This window comes from Gymnoscopelus microlampas (assembly GCF_963454915.1).
Source record: "Gymnoscopelus microlampas genome assembly, chromosome: 6".
Lineage (NCBI taxonomy): Eukaryota > Metazoa > Chordata > Actinopteri > Myctophiformes > Myctophidae > Gymnoscopelus > Gymnoscopelus microlampas.
The window spans coordinates 23,642,685-23,660,979 of NC_139943.1; the positions used below are offsets into that span (position 1 = coordinate 23,642,685).

Genomic DNA, 18,295 nt, shown 5'->3' on the forward strand with positions numbered 1-18,295 from the left:
ACACGCACACACACGCACACACGCGCGCACGCGCACACACACACACACACACACACACACACACACACACACACACACACACACACACACACACACACACACACACACACACACACACACACACACACACACACACACACACACACACACACACACACACCTCCTAGATTCTAGGAAGTGTGTGGTTCTCTAGGACCTAGAAAACCTGTTCAACATGTGATTCAGCAGCATGCTATGAAGTCAGTGTGTAAATACCAAAAGTGTGGAATGTTGGCCATCCTGTCCGTCTGTTTCTGTCTCGGAGACAGAAACATGTGTTGTTTGTGTGGGACATGACATCACAATTAAAAAGGTGGGTCACAAAACGTACTGAACCACATGAATACCAGCATCCCTATTCAGGGCATGTCTTATTAGGTGAAAATACACAAACATCTGGTGAAAATAGATGAAATCTTAACAAAAATAGGCAAACAGGTGAAAATCGCTGATCTGCAAGCTTAAACACGTTGCTTTGTGATTTTTTAAAGTTTTTTTTTAGCTTGTAGATCTGATTTCACTACTGGCATACAGTAACAACATTAATGGACAGTAACAAACTACATTTACTTGTGTAGTAAATATTCTTTAGTATGTTACTTGAGTATTTGTATTTTTTGGATACTTATACTCAATCCACTACATTTGAAAAATACTGTTCTTTTGATTCCACTACATTTCTAAAAAGGAAAAAAATACATTATGAATTAACCACTTAGGCCCTATTTCAAATATCGTTGAAAATAGCAGATCTACAAGCTCACAGTGTGTCAGGTGGCATGATGCAACGTATTGTGAGCCTGTAGATCTTCTATTTTCATATTATTGATATTTTTTTTAATGTTGTGTTTATGTTTTTTGGAAAATGTCTACATTTCAATACAGCAATGCATGTACTGATATTAAAAAGAAAATACTTATATGTAAGTACGTAATTTGTACTTTTGAATACTTCATTCGTTTTAAAAGTATGTCCTTTTGAATACTTGAATACTTTTAAAAGCATGTAATCCAGTATCTATACTTTGACTCAAGTACTGAGGTTGAGTACCTTGTCTACCACTGCTGACATACAATTAAGTATATAGGATTTAAAATAATATATAATGGAAAAGTGTGATCTTTCTCCCAAAATTATGTCATTCCTCACATCAGACCAAAGCCATGCTTTCAAAATACTTTTGAGTAAACATTTTCGTTGTAATAAAAAAGATCAAGGACAAATGTGTCCGTTTTTTTCCACACCCTGTGCAAGACCTCATGGATCCAAATAAATGTCCTTGTCTTATTGCTGGAATTCAAACAGTGAGAACAAAAATGTTGACTTAAAGGGCAAGACCACTTTGGTAGAGGTTTGGGTTGTGTAGTTACCTTGCCATGATGTAACTCCAAAGGTGGACAAGAAATCAAAAATAATTGCTCCATTGATTAGAAATTGATAATTCAAAATATGCTCCTCATTGACTTACATTGTATGGTAAAACAGCTCTCAAAGTCACTCTTTTAGCATGTAAACAAACGCAAACAAAGCTGATTCAGACAGTATAGAACATCACCAAACCCAGTACTGTTTTTTTTTTTTTATAAAAATGTCGACTTCCTGTTGATTTTGCTATTTCTATTAAGAAGAAAACCTGGACTGGATTCGCGGATCCGGATCCGGATCTTCAAATAGTAAAATCAGCAGGAAGTAAAATTTTGTATTAAAAAAACAAACAGTACTGGGTTTGGTGATGTTCTATACTGTCTGAATCAGCTTTGTTCGTGTTTGTTTATGTGCTTAAAGAGTGACTTTGAGAGCTGTTTTACGGTACAATATAAGTCAATGAGGAGCAAATTTAGAATTATCAATTTCTAATCAATGGAGCAATTATTTTTGATTTCTTGTCCACCTTTAGAGTTACATCATGGCAAGGTAACTACACAACCCAAACCTCTACCAAAGTGGTCTTGCCCTTTAAGTTGTCGTGGAAATCACCTGTTCCTTTTGTTGTTGTTCCCATGTAAGAAGCATGAGCCTGCATTAATGTGCTAAAGCATTTTGAATTAGCTACCTTGAAATGTCCTATAAAAGCAAACTTGCCTTGTCTTGCCTTGCCTTGAGTGTGGGTAGTGTAGATGCCAGATTGTTATTGTGTGTATGTGTGCATGTCCACACAATGTTAAACAGAAAGCAAAACAGTAAAAATCCTCCAATGTGAGGATGCTTAGCCTAGTTAGTACTTATTTTTAATGATAGCAATAATAGCATTAACTGTTTGGCAGCTGTGGCTGTGCTTTTCTTGCTGAGGTAACTTATACTGCCATAGGCTGAGGTGGTTTAAGGCTGTTCAAACAGGTTAGACAACGGCATGAACATCAAATTTAGGCTTTTATCCCCTATTTTGCAGTTTGGTGGAGCGATCATTTTCAAAGATGTTTGGGGGCATTTTAACGTCTACTCAGGCTTTAGTGAACACCCCAGACAGGGGGTTTTAAGTTGCTTGATTCAGTATTTAGATGTTTGATATTTATTTTATTAGAAACACCCCCTCCTATACGAACCCATTGTAAATTCAAACTCCATTTTAACCATGTTAGATTCATTGAAAACACCTGTCCATTCTGGTGACTGATATAGACCAATTATTTGGTAAAATGGTGTCAAATATCTAAATACTGAATCAAGCAACTTACTTTCTGGGGTGCTCACAAAAGCCTGAGTAGACATTAAAATAAAAATAGCAGATCTACAAGCATTTGTTTTTCCCAGTATAATATTTGTATTCTAATTAGTCTGGAACCTGTGAGGTAACAACTTGACTTAAGTGTCAAGTATATGTTTGTTTGCTTGATACTGAGCAGGGTTGGTCTAAATCAGGCCACAATGCTGACCAATTAATTTTTTTCACACATGAAGATTGGATGTTTGATTCAAAATTAAAGAAGAACCAAAGTTTGGTATCATTGCCTTTCTCTCAGTCTGTGATTACCGTATACAGTGCCATACAATTTTCCTCCATAATACAATGTAGTAAATGTGCAAAAAGAGTTTGGTCAAACATCTTTCACAGCACTGTACAGCCCACATTGCCCTAGTTTATTTTTGAATTATTTGTGAAGAGCGCCATCCTGTGGTGCTAATACAACATAACCTATTTTGACACATTCAATCCAGCACAGGCACTATTCTGTAGGTTGCCTGCCTAGTGCCTACATGACCTGAGATCTGTAACAACCTAGTCAGAAAAAGTGAAATTTCATGGTAGGGCAGGCACTGATACAACTGTACGTACCATCTTTTGAAACCAGGCTTAAGGCTTTTCCTATTCAGGCAGTGGTGATGTGTACACACAGGGGATGCAGATGCATTTGTGTCCACCTGATTGGCCAGCCCAGGAGTTTTTAGAATGATTAACACAATTATTAAATTAATTTAATTTAGACATACTTTAGACTTACACCTTTAAAGGGCCAATATAAATAAAACATTGTTTAATTATTTCATTCCTGAGGGTTATAATTAGCCCACCCAGTCCAATGAAATACCTGTATAGAGCCTATAAGCCATGAAATTGCATTTTTTTTTATAGCTGCCAAAAAGTGACCGCATGCAGCTCCTATCTTCTGGGTTTGTCTGCCTCAAAATGGCTTGATTCAATTATTGAGGGTTATAGGCCTATTTGAATCATTAGCCTATAGCCCAATCAGACCATACTAGTGGACAAACCTGTAAAAGGCCATATATGCCATATTATGCATTATTACTCCTATGGTGACTGGAAGGTATTTTCTGCATGAAAATGGCTTGGTTTCATTCTTGGGGGTTATATTTCAAACATTATATAGTCCAATCAGATCAATATACCAGTGGACATATACCTCTGATACTGATGAAGAGAGGAGACAGTCACAGGAGTGGATGCTTAGAAATGTTTTAATAAAAGTAGAGAGTTTGCATGTTCTCCCCGTGTCTCCTAGGGTAGGTACCCTCACAAAAACATGCAGTAATCCTGGTCTCTATACTGCCTCCCCCTGGCCAGCCGGGGCGCCTGATGGAGGGGAAGGGAACTGGTTGGAATAACGTGTTCCTTCCACGCGCTACGTCCAACCAGGGAAACTCCCACCTGTCAGGTGACAAGAAGGTCAGTTGGCTCTCATGCATTGAAGGAGGCATGAGCTCGGCCCTGGCCTCCCTAGGTTGGCAGAGGGAAGGTAGTGCCCAGGATTACATAGACAATTGGCACTGGGTGTTAAAAATAGGGTTACAAAATCGTGGGATAAAAATGTAAGTAAAAAAAAAAAAAAAGTAGAGAAAAGACACAAACAGTTAAGACGAAAAGGTAAAAAGACCACGGTGTGAGAGAGCAGCGTACCCAGCAAAAACAAAGTGGAACAAGGCTCATAAGAGGAGTAATGCCAAGAAAAATGTGCTTGGATTAAACCAACACATTTTCATCCCGCCCAAGTGACCAAGTGGCAGTAGGCCTATTTGACCAGTTAAGTCAAATAAGGCCTGTTAAGACAATACGCTTAGGGTTTTTAGGAATTCAAGTCAGTCTAAGCACAAATCATAAGGATATACTATAGCTATTTACGTAAAGACATTTAAAGGAACACAAATCTGTATGAACAGTGAATTACAGGGTGTCTGCTAGTCCTTAAAAGGTTTTAACCACTTAAACCCTATCCATTGGCCGGTGTCCCCCAGGGCTCTATGGCCCCCTCCTTTTCCTCTCTACACATCTCTTTGCCGAAAATAGACAGTCTACAAGATCACACTGTGTCGCAACACTACGCAATGTGGGCCTGTCGGAGTGATGCAAGCTCTGCATCACTCCAACAGGCCACTCTGCACAGTGAGGTTTGTGGGGGGGGGGTATACTGTATAACCCTACCTCCTTCTACAATGCATCAGCATACAGACTGAAGGACCACCTGTCATATGGCAACACCTAGTGGTTCTCAAAGTGGGGTCTGGGGACCCCCAGGGGTCCTTGCGGGGGTTCCAGGGGGTCCCCAGTAAGTTAAAATAACATCAAAAATCAGTTTAACCCTATTTACATCAGTCTACAACCTCAAAACGCGTCACATTTTCGCAATCTTGTATGGGGGTCCCTGGCACAAAATATTTTCAAATGGGGTTCCGCAGCCAAATATACATCATTTGGTTGTCCTCAACACGAAAACGTATGAGAACCACTGTCCTGAGTGCTCCCAAGAGAATCTGAGAGAAATGTCCTGATGTGTCATCCATCCATTTTTCAGCAACAGGCCCTGCAGCAGACAGTACAAGCAATATGGCCATATTTACCTCTTCTAATCTTTCCTTTTTCTTATATGGTTGATGTTATACAGTAGATTGTTTGGTTTGCAAAGTCGACTGAGAAAAACACATATGCATAGTCAGCCACTAAACTACAGTGTGACTGTGTGTAGACTTTATTAATCCCACGGCGGAAATTCGGTTTCAGCTTACCCCACCTGATGGCTGCTATGGTGGTCATACTGAGCACTCGGGGGAGATTTGTGTGTCCTTGTGAGTTGTAGATCTGCTTTTTCTGGTGCGCGACACTGGCATGCAACAAAGTATAAATCACCCATAACTTGTTCAGGGGAGCAGTGTCAGACCTGGGACCATGAATAATGCACACTGTTTTTACCAACAGCAACGGCCGGCCTGTCAGGCTGTCTATGTGTCAGACAAGACAACAAGAAGGAAGTGGAGAGAATGAGAGATCTGCTACTTTACTGCTGTGGGAGGAGCAGAAGCCAAAGATATAACAGTTACTCTAGACGCTGAACGCACACAGGGCCCAGCTCTAGTTTCATTTTAGTTAACAGAGTGAACTGGGTGTAAACAGGTGTCTGATATCAGAATTCACTACAGGTAAATTATCTCCTTATGTTCTTTTATGTGTTTTCTTTTTGTTCTTGTTTTTTTAAGTTTACAATTTCCTATGCCTACTTCCTGTTTATTCTGTACACAGATGTATCAGACTTCTTTAGAACTAGACTCTATAATATAGAGTATATGCCTCTTTTACACTCTGAGTTAAATTTACTGTATTTTTCCATGAAAGAAATATTCATGTGCTGCTCACTGAAACCAAGTTAACCAAGTCAAAATAAGAGAAGCAATTCTCCTATATTTTCAATTTCAGTGGAGTTTAAAGGGGGTTAAGTGATGTGTCTTTGTTATAAAAAAAAAAAGAAGTTTTTTGTTATAAAGCCCTAGAGTGTTTGTTCAGTAACAGTGGTCTTCCCACTATTATTTAAATCACATTAGTGGGTTGCATGTTAGTCTTGTAATTAGGCTACTATCTGCATGCTGGCAAATACATAAGCAGAACTGCTGTGTTCTACATTTAATATGATATGCACTCCTATTAATAACCCCCAAATCATGTTTAGTCATTCTCTAATGATACTATTGCAGCACCGCAGAAACAACTGAATAGCGATTCAGTTCCTGTTTCACGGTGAGGTTCCAGTACCTTTTTCAGAGATAATTTTACAGCAGGAATTGACACCTGAATCAGGGAGGACCAATATTCCTTGTCTGGGCTTGTCATGCTCATTCATGGTATTATGTCCTGTTGGTACTGTAGTGTTATGTGAAACCCATGTGCAGGATTTGTTTATACAAGCTGGAAGTCTCTTAACCAATTTTAGATTTCAGTGTTTTTTTAATAAAGAGACGTTCATATGGGGGTTCTCAGTGTTCTCCATTGTGTTGTATTGAAAGAATCAGGGAGTCACACACTCATGTTTGGTGTGTTTTAGTTTTTTTGTATTTTATTTTTACTTGAATTAAAATTTTCAAACCATCGTCCCTGCTAAAGGCAGCTATTGCCAAAATGTTGGTAAAATAAAAAACATGACTGACCAACTCTGATATTTAGATGTTTACGCTCCTCTATCTAGCCTGGTAAACCCTCCCTCCAGAAATCTCATTTCCATTTGAGAAATCAAATGGAAATGAGATTTCTGGAGGGAGGGTTTACCAGGCTACTCCTCTATCTGCACCTCTCCTACTTTGGGTGTATGCCATCGTACACAATATATGGATTATATAAATCAAATCAAATCCATTCAATTCTATTTGAATTTGATTCGATTCAATTCAATTCCATCTGTCTTGTTTCAGCTGGAATCAAGTTTCTGTTGCATTTCAAATACCTGTCGCCCTTACTCCCTTCTCTCATGTTTCAGTCATCAGTCATGGAGTTCATAGACCACATCTTGACCATAGCATCTTCACTCTACTCTCTCTGTGAGGAGGTCAAGGCCAACAAGAAACGGTGCCAGCGTCTGGCCCAGCGTGTGAAAGCGCTGGAAGAACTGGTGCTGGCGATCAAGCGAAAAGGAGCTGGCCAGATCTCTGCCGATGTGAAGAGGGTCCTCCGTGAGCTCAGGATCACACTGGACTCTGCTACAGAGGTTGTTAAAAAATACACCTCTGATAGTTTCCTCAAGCGTATCACGAAGGCCTACAACCACGGAGACGAGTTTGGGAGTTTGAACGACCGTCTCAACGACGCATTCCAGGTGCTGTCCCTGGCTCTGCAGGTGGACCACAATCATAAACTATCCAAGCTGTTCGAAGTAACTTCTCGACGGGCAGAGGATGAAGCAGACAGGGACGAGGATCATGCAGAGCTGCAGAAAAGTGAGATGGGGGTCTTGTCACCTTTTACGTATTAACCCATTAAGACCTGAGGCCGATTCTACAAATGCCTTCTAAACTAGTAGTTCTCACACTTTCAAGATAAAAAAAAAAAAATCTAAAATAGCAATGTACAAGCTCGCTTTTAGATCTGCTATTTTTGAATAGCCAACGCTAAAATCTAAAATGACACAGATTCCCAGTTTTAATGGATTAAGATATTTTTTCCAAAACGTATATCCTTTGAGACACACATACGAAACAGGTATTTCGGGGTGTGGCCGAATCTGCCATTCTTTCATCAGGGGAAACAACACAGCTTTCACCATTGGAATTGCATCACGGAACGCACACACTGTTACATTTAGTGGGTTTATTTTGTCATAGTGCAACATACAGTATGGTGAAGTATTGTGGTGCAGGTTATTGCAACATTCACAGATCTTGTGAAAAACAAAAACGGGACTGCAGAATATTCTAAACTTTCTGCGATTCCGCCAATAATCATATTCTTTGAGACACATCCAGGTTTTTGCCGGGCCAAACAAGAGAATCACATGACATTGATCCCCTTCCCCTATTCGCTCATACTAGGACTAGGCAGAAGAATCATCGTATCTTGAACCCATTGTGTAGGCCTACAGATCTTTTTTTCACTATACAGGTATCATGTCAAAATCCACACCTGAAATCCAGCATTTTAATCTAACATTGCTGATTTTGCAAACACATACTTTAATATCAGATGTACTGTAATTCACAGTGCTACAACTTATGGTGAAGAAACAGGATGCTACTCTAAAAGAAGTTCAAGACACTCTAAAAGAAGTCAAAGACATCAAACAGAACATGGAAACCATGATTGAAATCCGTAAGTAAACAACTTTAAAGTCAATTGCCACGTCTTGTTCAACTGTAACACATTAAATTGACATTTTACCCATAGATGGCCCCATTCAGTGGAACTGTCTCTCCTATAGTTACTTGTTTGTTAGACATTTGGTCTGGTCATAAGGCTTTGTAAAGGCTTTTTGCATCACTGGCCAACCAAGATAAATGGTTAGATCAATGGGACCAATGATCAAACAAAATAAATGAGTTTGTTCATGATTATAGATTTTGTGTGTGTAAAAGATTACACGAACTATCTTTTTTCACATTTATTTTTGCTCCCTTATCCCTCATCTACCAGCACCTGACAAAAAAGAGAGTGAGTCCCTCTGTTGTGCTCTGACTTATAAATGCTTGTTTTCTCAATGTCATCCACCTTTCTTTGTTGATGGCTTATTGCAACTATCTCAGAAGAACCCTGACTTATGCATGATTGTTTGCTGTGATGATGACCACTAATGTAGCCTATTCATCTTCCAAATTACTAGCTGTTTAATGCTCTGTAATGGCAACTGGACTTACAGTCTTTAACTCTGATAACACAGTGCATGCATAGGAGAGGAAGAGGCAAGCAATGCTATCTAGCACCTGAGGAAGCAGAAGCGAAACGCGTTGTGCAACATATACGTATACATATGTAATAAAAAAAGCAAAATCAGTCCTGAGGAGTGTGCGGTCCCTTCTTTTGAAGGTTTTCTTCTTGTTTTAGCTTTATATATATATATATATATATATATATATATATATATATATATATATATATATATGTATATGTATATATATATAAACCAATAGGTTTGATATTTGACAGGATAGTTAAGGTCAATTGTAGGCTCGAGTTTTCAGATGCAGCAATTTGAAAGTTGTGATGGATTTTGTTTCACTTTTTTTCTTCAATCCCATTGATGGTTTTGCTATCAACAGTAAAAAAGCCCAGTGTTCCAAATGACATCCGGGAGATTAAACCTGAGGAGCTGAACTATGATATTGCCAAAAAACCTTTCGTGAAAACTTCAGACTCAGAATTCTACAAGGCAGAATACAATAAATCTACTGTGGCCATCAAAAGATACATCTACCCAATGACGACTAATCCAAGGTTTGCGGCATACTTTATCATTGATAAAATGATTATGCAATAATATTATAGGCTAATACGATAGATTATCACGTGGCAACAATTATATTAATATTACAGTCAGCAAGGAACTTCCCCACTGTGATTTCCCTACGGTGTGGGGAGGGAGTTCGCTGAAAACACAGCCAGCCTGGGGCAACAACGAATAACTGGATGATAATCTATTATGTATATTTCTCTCTAAAAGTGAAGTGAGGAAGATATTCGAAAAGGAGATTCAAACCATGAAGCACTTTGAATCACCAAACATACTGCGAATGTTTGGCATCTGTGTCCAGAATGAGAAGGGTGAGTGAGCTTTATATATATTTTGTTGATAAGCACTATAGGCTCATAATGAAAACCACTTCATCGCTAGTTTTATTTTTCTATTTTACACTGGAACAAAATGGTTTGGTGTTCAATTGCTTTAGGCAAACATAGCCAGGAGCACAGTATTATGTCCCCAATGTCACATGAAATGTCCTTCTCCCTGCCTGTAGGACTCAACCCAAACTACCTTATAGTTATGGAGTACTGTGCGATGGGAAGTCTTAGACAAGTCTTGGACTCAAAATGTAAACTACCGTGGAACAGGAAAGCTCGCATGTGTTCGGATGCTGCACAAGGCCTCTACAGGTGAGTTCCCAGTGGATGTTTGGTGGTGGAAAAAAACTAAACTATTCAGCATTTTATGTTCAAATAAAAACACAGTCAAGATAACATCAATACGGAAGAAGAAGAAGAAGAAGAAGAAGAAGAGCCCCCGCCCGGAGGAGTCTCTAGGCGGGGTTAAGCTACAACTTTTAACTCTCTTAAACTTTGGTTCAGATCAATTACATTGACGATAACTGTTTCCTATTAGATTACATCAAGCAGAAGACAAATCTAAAGTTCATGGGAATATCAACAGTGACAAGTTCCTGGTAGCTGATGGGTACAGAGTTAAGGTATGAGGGAGTCAAATATAAAGCGAAGTGAAGAATTCATTGTTTTCTTGTATACATTCACCTTTTGTTCATGGCTCAATACTTTAGATAGGCCTACAGTATGCATATCATCTTTGAAATGTCTCAAATCTAATATTTAAATGATACCCATCATTGATTATCTGTTCTAGCTGGGTGGCTTGGAGCTGTCACAAACAGAGACATCCTTGAGAAGGACAGAAAATCTTACGGACCAAAAGCAAAGCTCCTTGCAGTACCGATCACCTGAGCAGCTGCAGAGTCTCAAACATCCATACTGCAGGGAATGTGAGATTTATAGGTCAGTCCTCTAAACAGCAGTAACGATGAAGGTCAAAACAAATCTACAAAATTCTTTACTGAAATACATCAAAACCATATAGTGCATGGCATAATCAATTAGAATAAACAATTAACAAGAATTGGACAAAACTGTATTTTGTTCTTGTGTTTTTCCAGTCTCGGAATTGTCTTGTGGGAAATTGCAACCCGGAAGAAACCATTTGATGGTGTGTGTCCTGAAAACAGTGGTTAATGCAGACTTTACTTTTCAGTCTTTAAGATTACACAATAAACTGTACCTGATTACTTTTCATTACTTCAATTATTATAAATATTTCTCCCTTAACAGATTGTTCCACAGATATAGAGGTCTATAAGAGAGTGTGTGAGGACAAGCAAGTAGAACCACTTCCTGAGGATTGCCCTAAACAGCTGAGAGAAATAATCAATGCCTGCCGTTCATATGATAGTTTCCACAGGCCAATGGCTGGAGGTAATTCTGTTTATCTTGTTTTGGACCCGGGTTGAGTGCTACCCCAAGGAAATGGGGATAAACCTAGCCTGGCATGGCCATGGCCGACTAATATCATTGCGTAGATATTAGTCTGGAATCTCTGTGTGGGACCTACATTTCCAAGGGGCGGACACACAAAAATGCCTCTTGTAAACCCGCCCCATATTTGAATACTGGGCCCTGATTGGTGCCCCACAACTTCGGGGGCAGTGAAATCCACTCACAACCGAGCGGGCTCTTAATCTGACCTAATCTGCCGAGGGCTTTTATTTTCTTTTTGCACCGGCAGATTCGTCTGGTTTGCAGGCTAGGATAAACCCGGGTTGAGTGTTACACCAAGGACATGGGGATAAGTCAAATGTGAAAGGGAAGGAGGGTTGACTTACCACATCTGATCAAGTGTAAAAACAGCCCTGTCTGTATTTCAGTCTCTTCAGTCTGTATGCATGGCTTGTTTACTCACCCCAGTCTCAAAATGCGTGTGGCAAAATAAGGACTGTTTCTTTGGTTTCACATCACTCACACCAGTACTTACTTCTTTTGTCAGTGTTGCTGCATGCCTTTGGTATATTACATTGTATGCCTTTTGGTGTTGTGATAACTAAGTGATATTTCTCTGTTCTACAGTGCTGGTGGACAAACTACGTAAGGTGGTGGAGCAGATGGAGGAGTAGTAAGCACTTGCCGTAGCACTTGCCCTAGCCTTGACGACCTTGCAGGCTTATGCAAAGGCTAAAATGTACCTCAGATAGCATGTTATGTACAGATGGCTGGTCATTGCTGACTTGGCATCTCTCCATCCTATAGTGTGTATAGTTTCAATGTACAGATAATAGATTTTTTTGGATATTCTACTGTTAGACTGATGATAGGTTCTTGGTTTACTTATGTATTCGTTTATTAGTGGATTGATTACTATTTCTGTACATTTGATGTATTACATTGTGTTGTCCTTGCTTACTGTAAATCGCTCTGGATTAAGAGCATCTGCTAAATACCTAAATTGTAAATTGTACGCCCATAGATGTTCTCAGAAGAAGGAACACCATTCGTATGAATGTACGGTATATTGTCCTATTCAAAGTAAAAAAAATCTGATCACTGAGAGACCAACCTGTATACTATTTCCGTAAAAACAATCTAAGATAACATTTTCTGCATTTTACTGTTAACATTGGACATTAGTATTAACACTATTCATATGAAAATAAAATAATTTCTCTTGCTGGACACGGCCCATCAAAACAGATGTTTAGATGTAGCTTACCATGATTTTTATGGATAACAATGAACAGTGAAACATTCTTTGTATATCTGTGGATGTTATTCTACAAATTTACTGAATCAACCCTGATCCCTATTCTGTGCATTTCATAATAGGCAAACATTAGGCAAAATAGGCAAACATTAAGCAAAGAAATCAGCAGATCTACAAGTTCACAACGCATTGCATTGCGGCACCTTGTGAGCTTATAGATCTGCTTCAGTTAAGAGATTTGGTGTAGAGGAAAGGGGGCAAGGGGGGCTGGGGGACCCCGGTTAATGAAGTATATAGGGTTTATGTGGTTAACCTGGTAATTAAACAACCGTGCCATGCCAACATTAAGTGGTGTGACTGTTCTTTGCCACTAGCATTGCTACAACATGCTTACAAGCTTCCAGTAACCATATTGCAGATTATTGTAGGCTACATATTTGTCTTCCTCAGTCAGTTTTCACCCAGAGCTCAAGGAGATCACTTCTTTTTTATACTCCCAATTCATTCATTTTGGCTACTTGTACAAGTGAGGAAATATTTCAGCAAAACATGTATGTCAATATACTACTAACATATAAAGCACAGGTGAAAGTCACCAAACTAACTTGTCATGTGTTCAATTGCACCATACACTGATATATGGTGTGTTCACCCTACAATTTCATGTCAAAATGTCTGCTGTGAGAAAGATCTGACTGACCTTGATGAAAGAGCTACTATACAGTATCTTGGAAAACTGTGTGTTTTATTTACTCTTACACTAAAATGCGTTGTATGGTGTTAGTTTGTAAAACATTTGTTTTGCTATATGGTTTACAATAATTTTACTTTAGTTAAAGAACTACTTGGGGAAAACATTATGAAATTCAGTGTATGATTATACTTTGTAAATATTGCAATACATGGTATTATGGCAATGATAGTAATGCAGCATAGGTCTATAGATAGGGTTTAGCAGAGCCACATTTTGATTTCAAGTATTGTGCTTGTTTTTTTTTTAAAGGCCATTGGACTGTTTTGACACCTGTGAACTTTGAACATATTCTAGACATATTAACAGGTTTAGAGGTGTGTCTGTATTTTCGCTTCCGGTCTGCTCTTCTGCGGTTTTGCTGAATGTGTCTTGCTTCAGCTCAGAAACCCTCTCTAATTCTTTTAAAGACATTTCATATCTTTCCTCTATACAATTTAAAAAATGTCTTCAATGGATGCCAAGTTGTTTCACCAGCCAGAGCTAATTCCCCTGCAGTCAAAGGTAAGACCAACATAATGACATTTTTCAACGGTGAAAGTTTGTGAAAAATGCTACGCCCGAGGGGCGGTTAATCAATATGGGGACAAAGGCTTCAGGAAAAAGTGAACAAACCACAATGGATTGTAGCCACAATTGTCACAGCAGCTCTTGTAAGATACACCACCTGCTTTAGGAGTGATGTTCCTCCAGGTGATGATAGCTGATCCAGTTGCATCCATCTTGAACTTCTATTCCAATAAAGCAATATAACAAAAATGCTATGAAAATACAATTACTCAATATACAGTACCTTGCCAAAGTGTATCTCCAAGGCTCCCACTGATAAATTCTTATCTCTGCTTGAAGCCAACAGATTTGAGAAAACAGTGGGAGACTTGGAGATACACTTTGACATGATATATTGAATGATTTTATTATTTTTGTTATTGTTTTATACTAATGTTTAGGACTATCTTAACCAATGCTAAGTGGCAACTAAATGTTACTCATGTGTGTTCTATCATAGAAAGGAGTGGGACACTATACCTCCAACCATTCACTGTTTCCCCCACCTTTTAAACTTGTTTCATCAACTAGAGTCTTCTTGGGTTTTGTTATTTATTCGAACTAGGTGCAATTTTATGGCTAGGGTATATGTTTACACTTGGCCATTAATCATTAACCTGGCATGGATTTGAATTGGAAAATGTGTTTGTTTGCTGAGTTCACTTGGGTTAAAAGCCCTTTAGTAGGCTTGAAGCCTTTGCCCCCATATTGTTTAATTAATAAAGAAAAACATCACATGGATGCAACTGGGACGTATCATCAGGGTTGTAGCCTGGGGTCATCGGGTGTTTCGGGTCTCGCAACATACAACATACACCCTCGCCCAGGTGACCCAGCCAGGGTTGATCAAGCCCTGACTTACGTCCCAGTAGCTACCCACGGTCAGTCCTATAGGGAAAGACAGGGCCACTCAGTCCGCTTCTCCGGAAGTGCCGGGACTCGGGGAGGCTCTGGCACGTGGAGGGACTAGGCTCTGTGGGTTGTCTCCTGGCTGGGCTCCTCCTTCGTCTCACCAGGTCCAGGACCTGAGCGCTGCGCCAGATCCGGTGCCCCGCCCCGATCCAAACATTTCCTTCTGGCGTGATGGTTCCTTGGGCCGTGGTGGTACTTCAGGCTCCACTTGCGGATTGCTTGAATGGCCCTCCTAAAGGCCTCACAGTGGGTTTGTTGGGCTTCTTCCTCACGGAAGACACAGCCTGGGGCGCTAACCCATACTGCTCCCGGGATGGCGTCTACATTCCGGCTGTCAACAGTCTCCCCTGTGGTCACCAAACTATTCCTGGTTGTCACATAGTCTATTCCTATGAGCCACTATAAATAGAATAACTAATAAAGAAAAACATCACATGGATGCAACTGGGACGTATCATCAGTGTTGTGTTTGAATATATTTATTCAAACACAATATCCATAAGATCACTAATAGGGATTGACTCTGGCTTAGGGCAAAGTGCATTGGTGAATGATATCAGATACCTTCAATCTTCAGTTAAAACATCAAGATATTCTGGGTGGCGCAGGGTTAAAGTCCCTGGCCACCACCACTAGGGGTTTGCATCCTCCATGGTGCATCTGGCTTGGCCAGGCACTCCAATTAACACAACTGGCAGTTCAGTCAGATAACTCACAAATAGATTGAGACCAATAATAGCTTGAGAACATTTTATTTATAAAAAAAAACTTCAAAAACGTTCTTTTCAAAATGTTTAGACATTTTGAAAAATCTTTAAAAAAAACTCAATCTACAAGCTCACAATGCGTCGCATCATGTCACATTGTGATCTTGTACTGTGGAATGGCTATTTTTTGATTTCCGAAATGAAGTAGTTAAACTGATTGTGATGCAATACCAACACGTTTTGCTTGGGACCCCCTGGAACCCCCTTGGGGTCGCCGGACCACACTTTGAGAACCACTGACCTGTACTGATATTTAATTTGAATGGAATATTTAGGACATTGTCTCTGATCTGTATAGGACAGCAGGGTCCAGCATCCAGACGTGGAGAGTATCAGTAATGGCCCTCCACCCAGAGATTACCTGATCTGGTCCATCATTAACTTTGTGTACATAAACCCATTCTGTCTCGCCCTGCCAGCTCTCTGCTTTTCCATCAAGGTGAGCTTAGACAGGACTCTTCTTATTGTCTTATTTATTGCCAGGGTATTTTTTTTATTATAATATTTATTTATTTATTCATCTATTTATTAATATATTTATCTATTTATTTATTTAATGATTTAATTATTTACTAATTTACTGATTTACTTACTTACTTACTTAGTATCTATTTAATTTTACTTCTTGGTATACATTATTATATGTTGTGCTAGTTATGATTTATATAATAATAATCATCATCATCATCATCATCATCATCATCATACTTATTATTATTATTGTTATTGTTAATTATTACAGTTATGCAAACTTAAGGCTCCCAGTGACCAGCAGACTATGGCTACACATACAGGCCAATGGGAAGAAATGTGAGGTCAGTGGACTTTCTGTGGATGAATAAAGGTTAACTAACTGTGTTGTGTTGTGTTGCAGGCCAGAGACAGGCTGCAGCATGGGGATGTGGAGGGGGCCAGGCGACTGGGACGTAAAGCCTGTTGGATGAACGGCATTCTCACCGCAGTCTTCATCATCCTCTTCATCACCAGCACCATTATGTTCTGGTTTTCCTATCGAGCCATAATACTGATGGCACATGCTATCCTTCAGAATTTGTTCGGAAACAATAACAGTGGTACATAGACCAGTGGTTCTCAAAGTGGAGTCCACGGTTCCTTGAGGGGGTTCCAAATGGGCCCTTACAGGTCTGTAATTCTGAGAGTGTACAAATGGAACCCCATGGGTCCATTTGGTTCTATTTGTTTCCGAGAGCACAATTTGTTCCATTTGTACAATCTCAGAGTTATTTGGGTCTTTGAAATTAAAAGGTTTGAGAAACACTGACATAGACACTACAGGACCCCTTAGCTGAGAGTGAAGCAGGGACCCCTGCTACATATTGTATGAAGTGTGTTGCAGATAAAAAACCTTTTCATAGATTTCATAGATTCATAGACTTGTTTGACAGCACTATCATTGTGTAGTGCAAATCAATGTTTCTTGCTTGTTTGTTTGTTTGTTTGTTTGTTTGTTTGTTTGCACATTATCTTTTCTATTAATATATTGGATTCATTTAACCACTTAAACCCTCAAATAGTTAGTAAACTTGTCTCTGTGCTCTTTTTTCCCTCTACACCAAATTTCTTCTCAGAAAATAGCAATTTTCAGTGAACATTCCCCACAGAACCGGGAGGCTATAGGTTTCAAGTGGTTAAAGTACTTTTTATTTTTTTTAAATGTTCCATAATTCACACAAAGACTTGGCGGCCCCCCTGTAGTAACTCTGAGGACCCCACATTTGTTTTCTCTGATGACCAGTGTTGCAATGCTGAATTGAAACGTGGTTGCACTGTATTTTAATGACGTGACGTGCACGTCGCTTAACACCTACACTACAGGTCACACAATGGACAATTGATATGCATCTAGGCTTATTCCTATGTTAATTCGCTAGGTGTGAGTCGGGAGCCTTTGAAAACTTTGTTGAGGTGTAAATTTAAAGTTGTTTTAACTCTATGCGTGTGGCTGCGCGTGCTCCTGCTCAAATAGGTTCATGCACGGCGTGCAAGGCCATCCAGTGAGCATTGCACCCCTGCTGATGACCTAACAAACCATGCTGAAGAGATTGATACGAATATTCCTAATAATAATATCAGTTTTATCTTTGATGATATAAATGTTTCCCACACAAATATCGTCTCTCATCTCAAATGTATGAACATCTGTAAGGTTGACATCCTAAAAAACAACGACAACAACAATAAAAGCTCTTTCAGAATAGCATCAAAACTACTTTGGGTGTTATGGGAGTCATACCTTTTACCAAAGATTCTGTGTGTGACAAAAAATATCCATCCTTTGTTCAACAGTTGCCCTGTCAAAAATGATATACTATTTAAAACAACCTTTTGTTACCATAGAGAACTAGGATTGTGTTGCTGGTGTCAGCTAGTTCTGGTAGCAAATATTTTTTTCATGGTAAACTGTTTATCTCTCATGTTTGCTCTTGGTTTATTCATGGAAAAAGTGTAAATGCCCCGTTAACTGCTCCTTACACCCAACCAAACTAATGTAGTTTGAACCGACTGACATTTCTATTTTGCAATCTCACTATTGGGGCTAGAAATTGGGGTTGGGGAGAATGTTTTCTTTTTATTAGTT

At 39.3% G+C, this 18,295-nt stretch overlaps 1 protein-coding gene across 2 annotated transcripts; it reads left to right on the forward strand.

Moving 5' to 3' along the window:
* Window positions 1-5,804: 5,804 nt before the first annotated feature.
* Window positions 5,805-12,280, forward strand: LOC311047532 (mixed lineage kinase domain-like protein). 2 transcript variants are annotated; one of them, XM_084060278.1, is made up of 12 exons: window positions 5,805-5,908; window positions 7,234-7,690; window positions 8,451-8,558; window positions 8,880-8,897; window positions 9,503-9,677; window positions 9,904-10,004; window positions 10,199-10,334; window positions 10,561-10,645; window positions 10,816-10,964; window positions 11,123-11,172; window positions 11,295-11,438; window positions 12,087-12,280. In XM_084060278.1, the coding sequence occupies exons 2-12, from the start codon at window positions 7,243-7,245 to the stop codon at window positions 12,131-12,133; spliced, it is 1,461 nt and encodes a 486-aa protein (XP_083916404.1). In that variant the 5' UTR covers window positions 5,805-5,908; window positions 7,234-7,242; the 3' UTR covers window positions 12,134-12,280. The 2 variants fall into 2 exon arrangements, with proteins under 2 accessions (XP_083916404.1, XP_083916405.1); XM_084060279.1 differs by lacking the exon at window positions 8,880-8,897.
* Window positions 12,281-18,295: the final 6,015 nt, after the last annotated feature.

What these genes read in the sequence shown, in the direction of transcription:
- LOC311047532 (XM_084060278.1), top strand. Translation starts at nt 7,243, where the DNA reads ATGGAGTTCATAGACCACATCTTGACCATAGCATCTTCACTCTACTCT. An exon ending in TCATGCAGAGCTGCAGAAAA is followed by an intron (nt 7,691 to 8,450) that starts GTGAGATGGGGG and finishes TGTAATTCACAG; the next exon opens with TGCTACAACTTATGGTGAAG. An exon ending in CCACAGGCCAATGGCTGGAG is followed by an intron (nt 11,439 to 12,086) that starts GTAATTCTGTTT and finishes TCTGTTCTACAG; the next exon opens with TGCTGGTGGACAAACTACGT.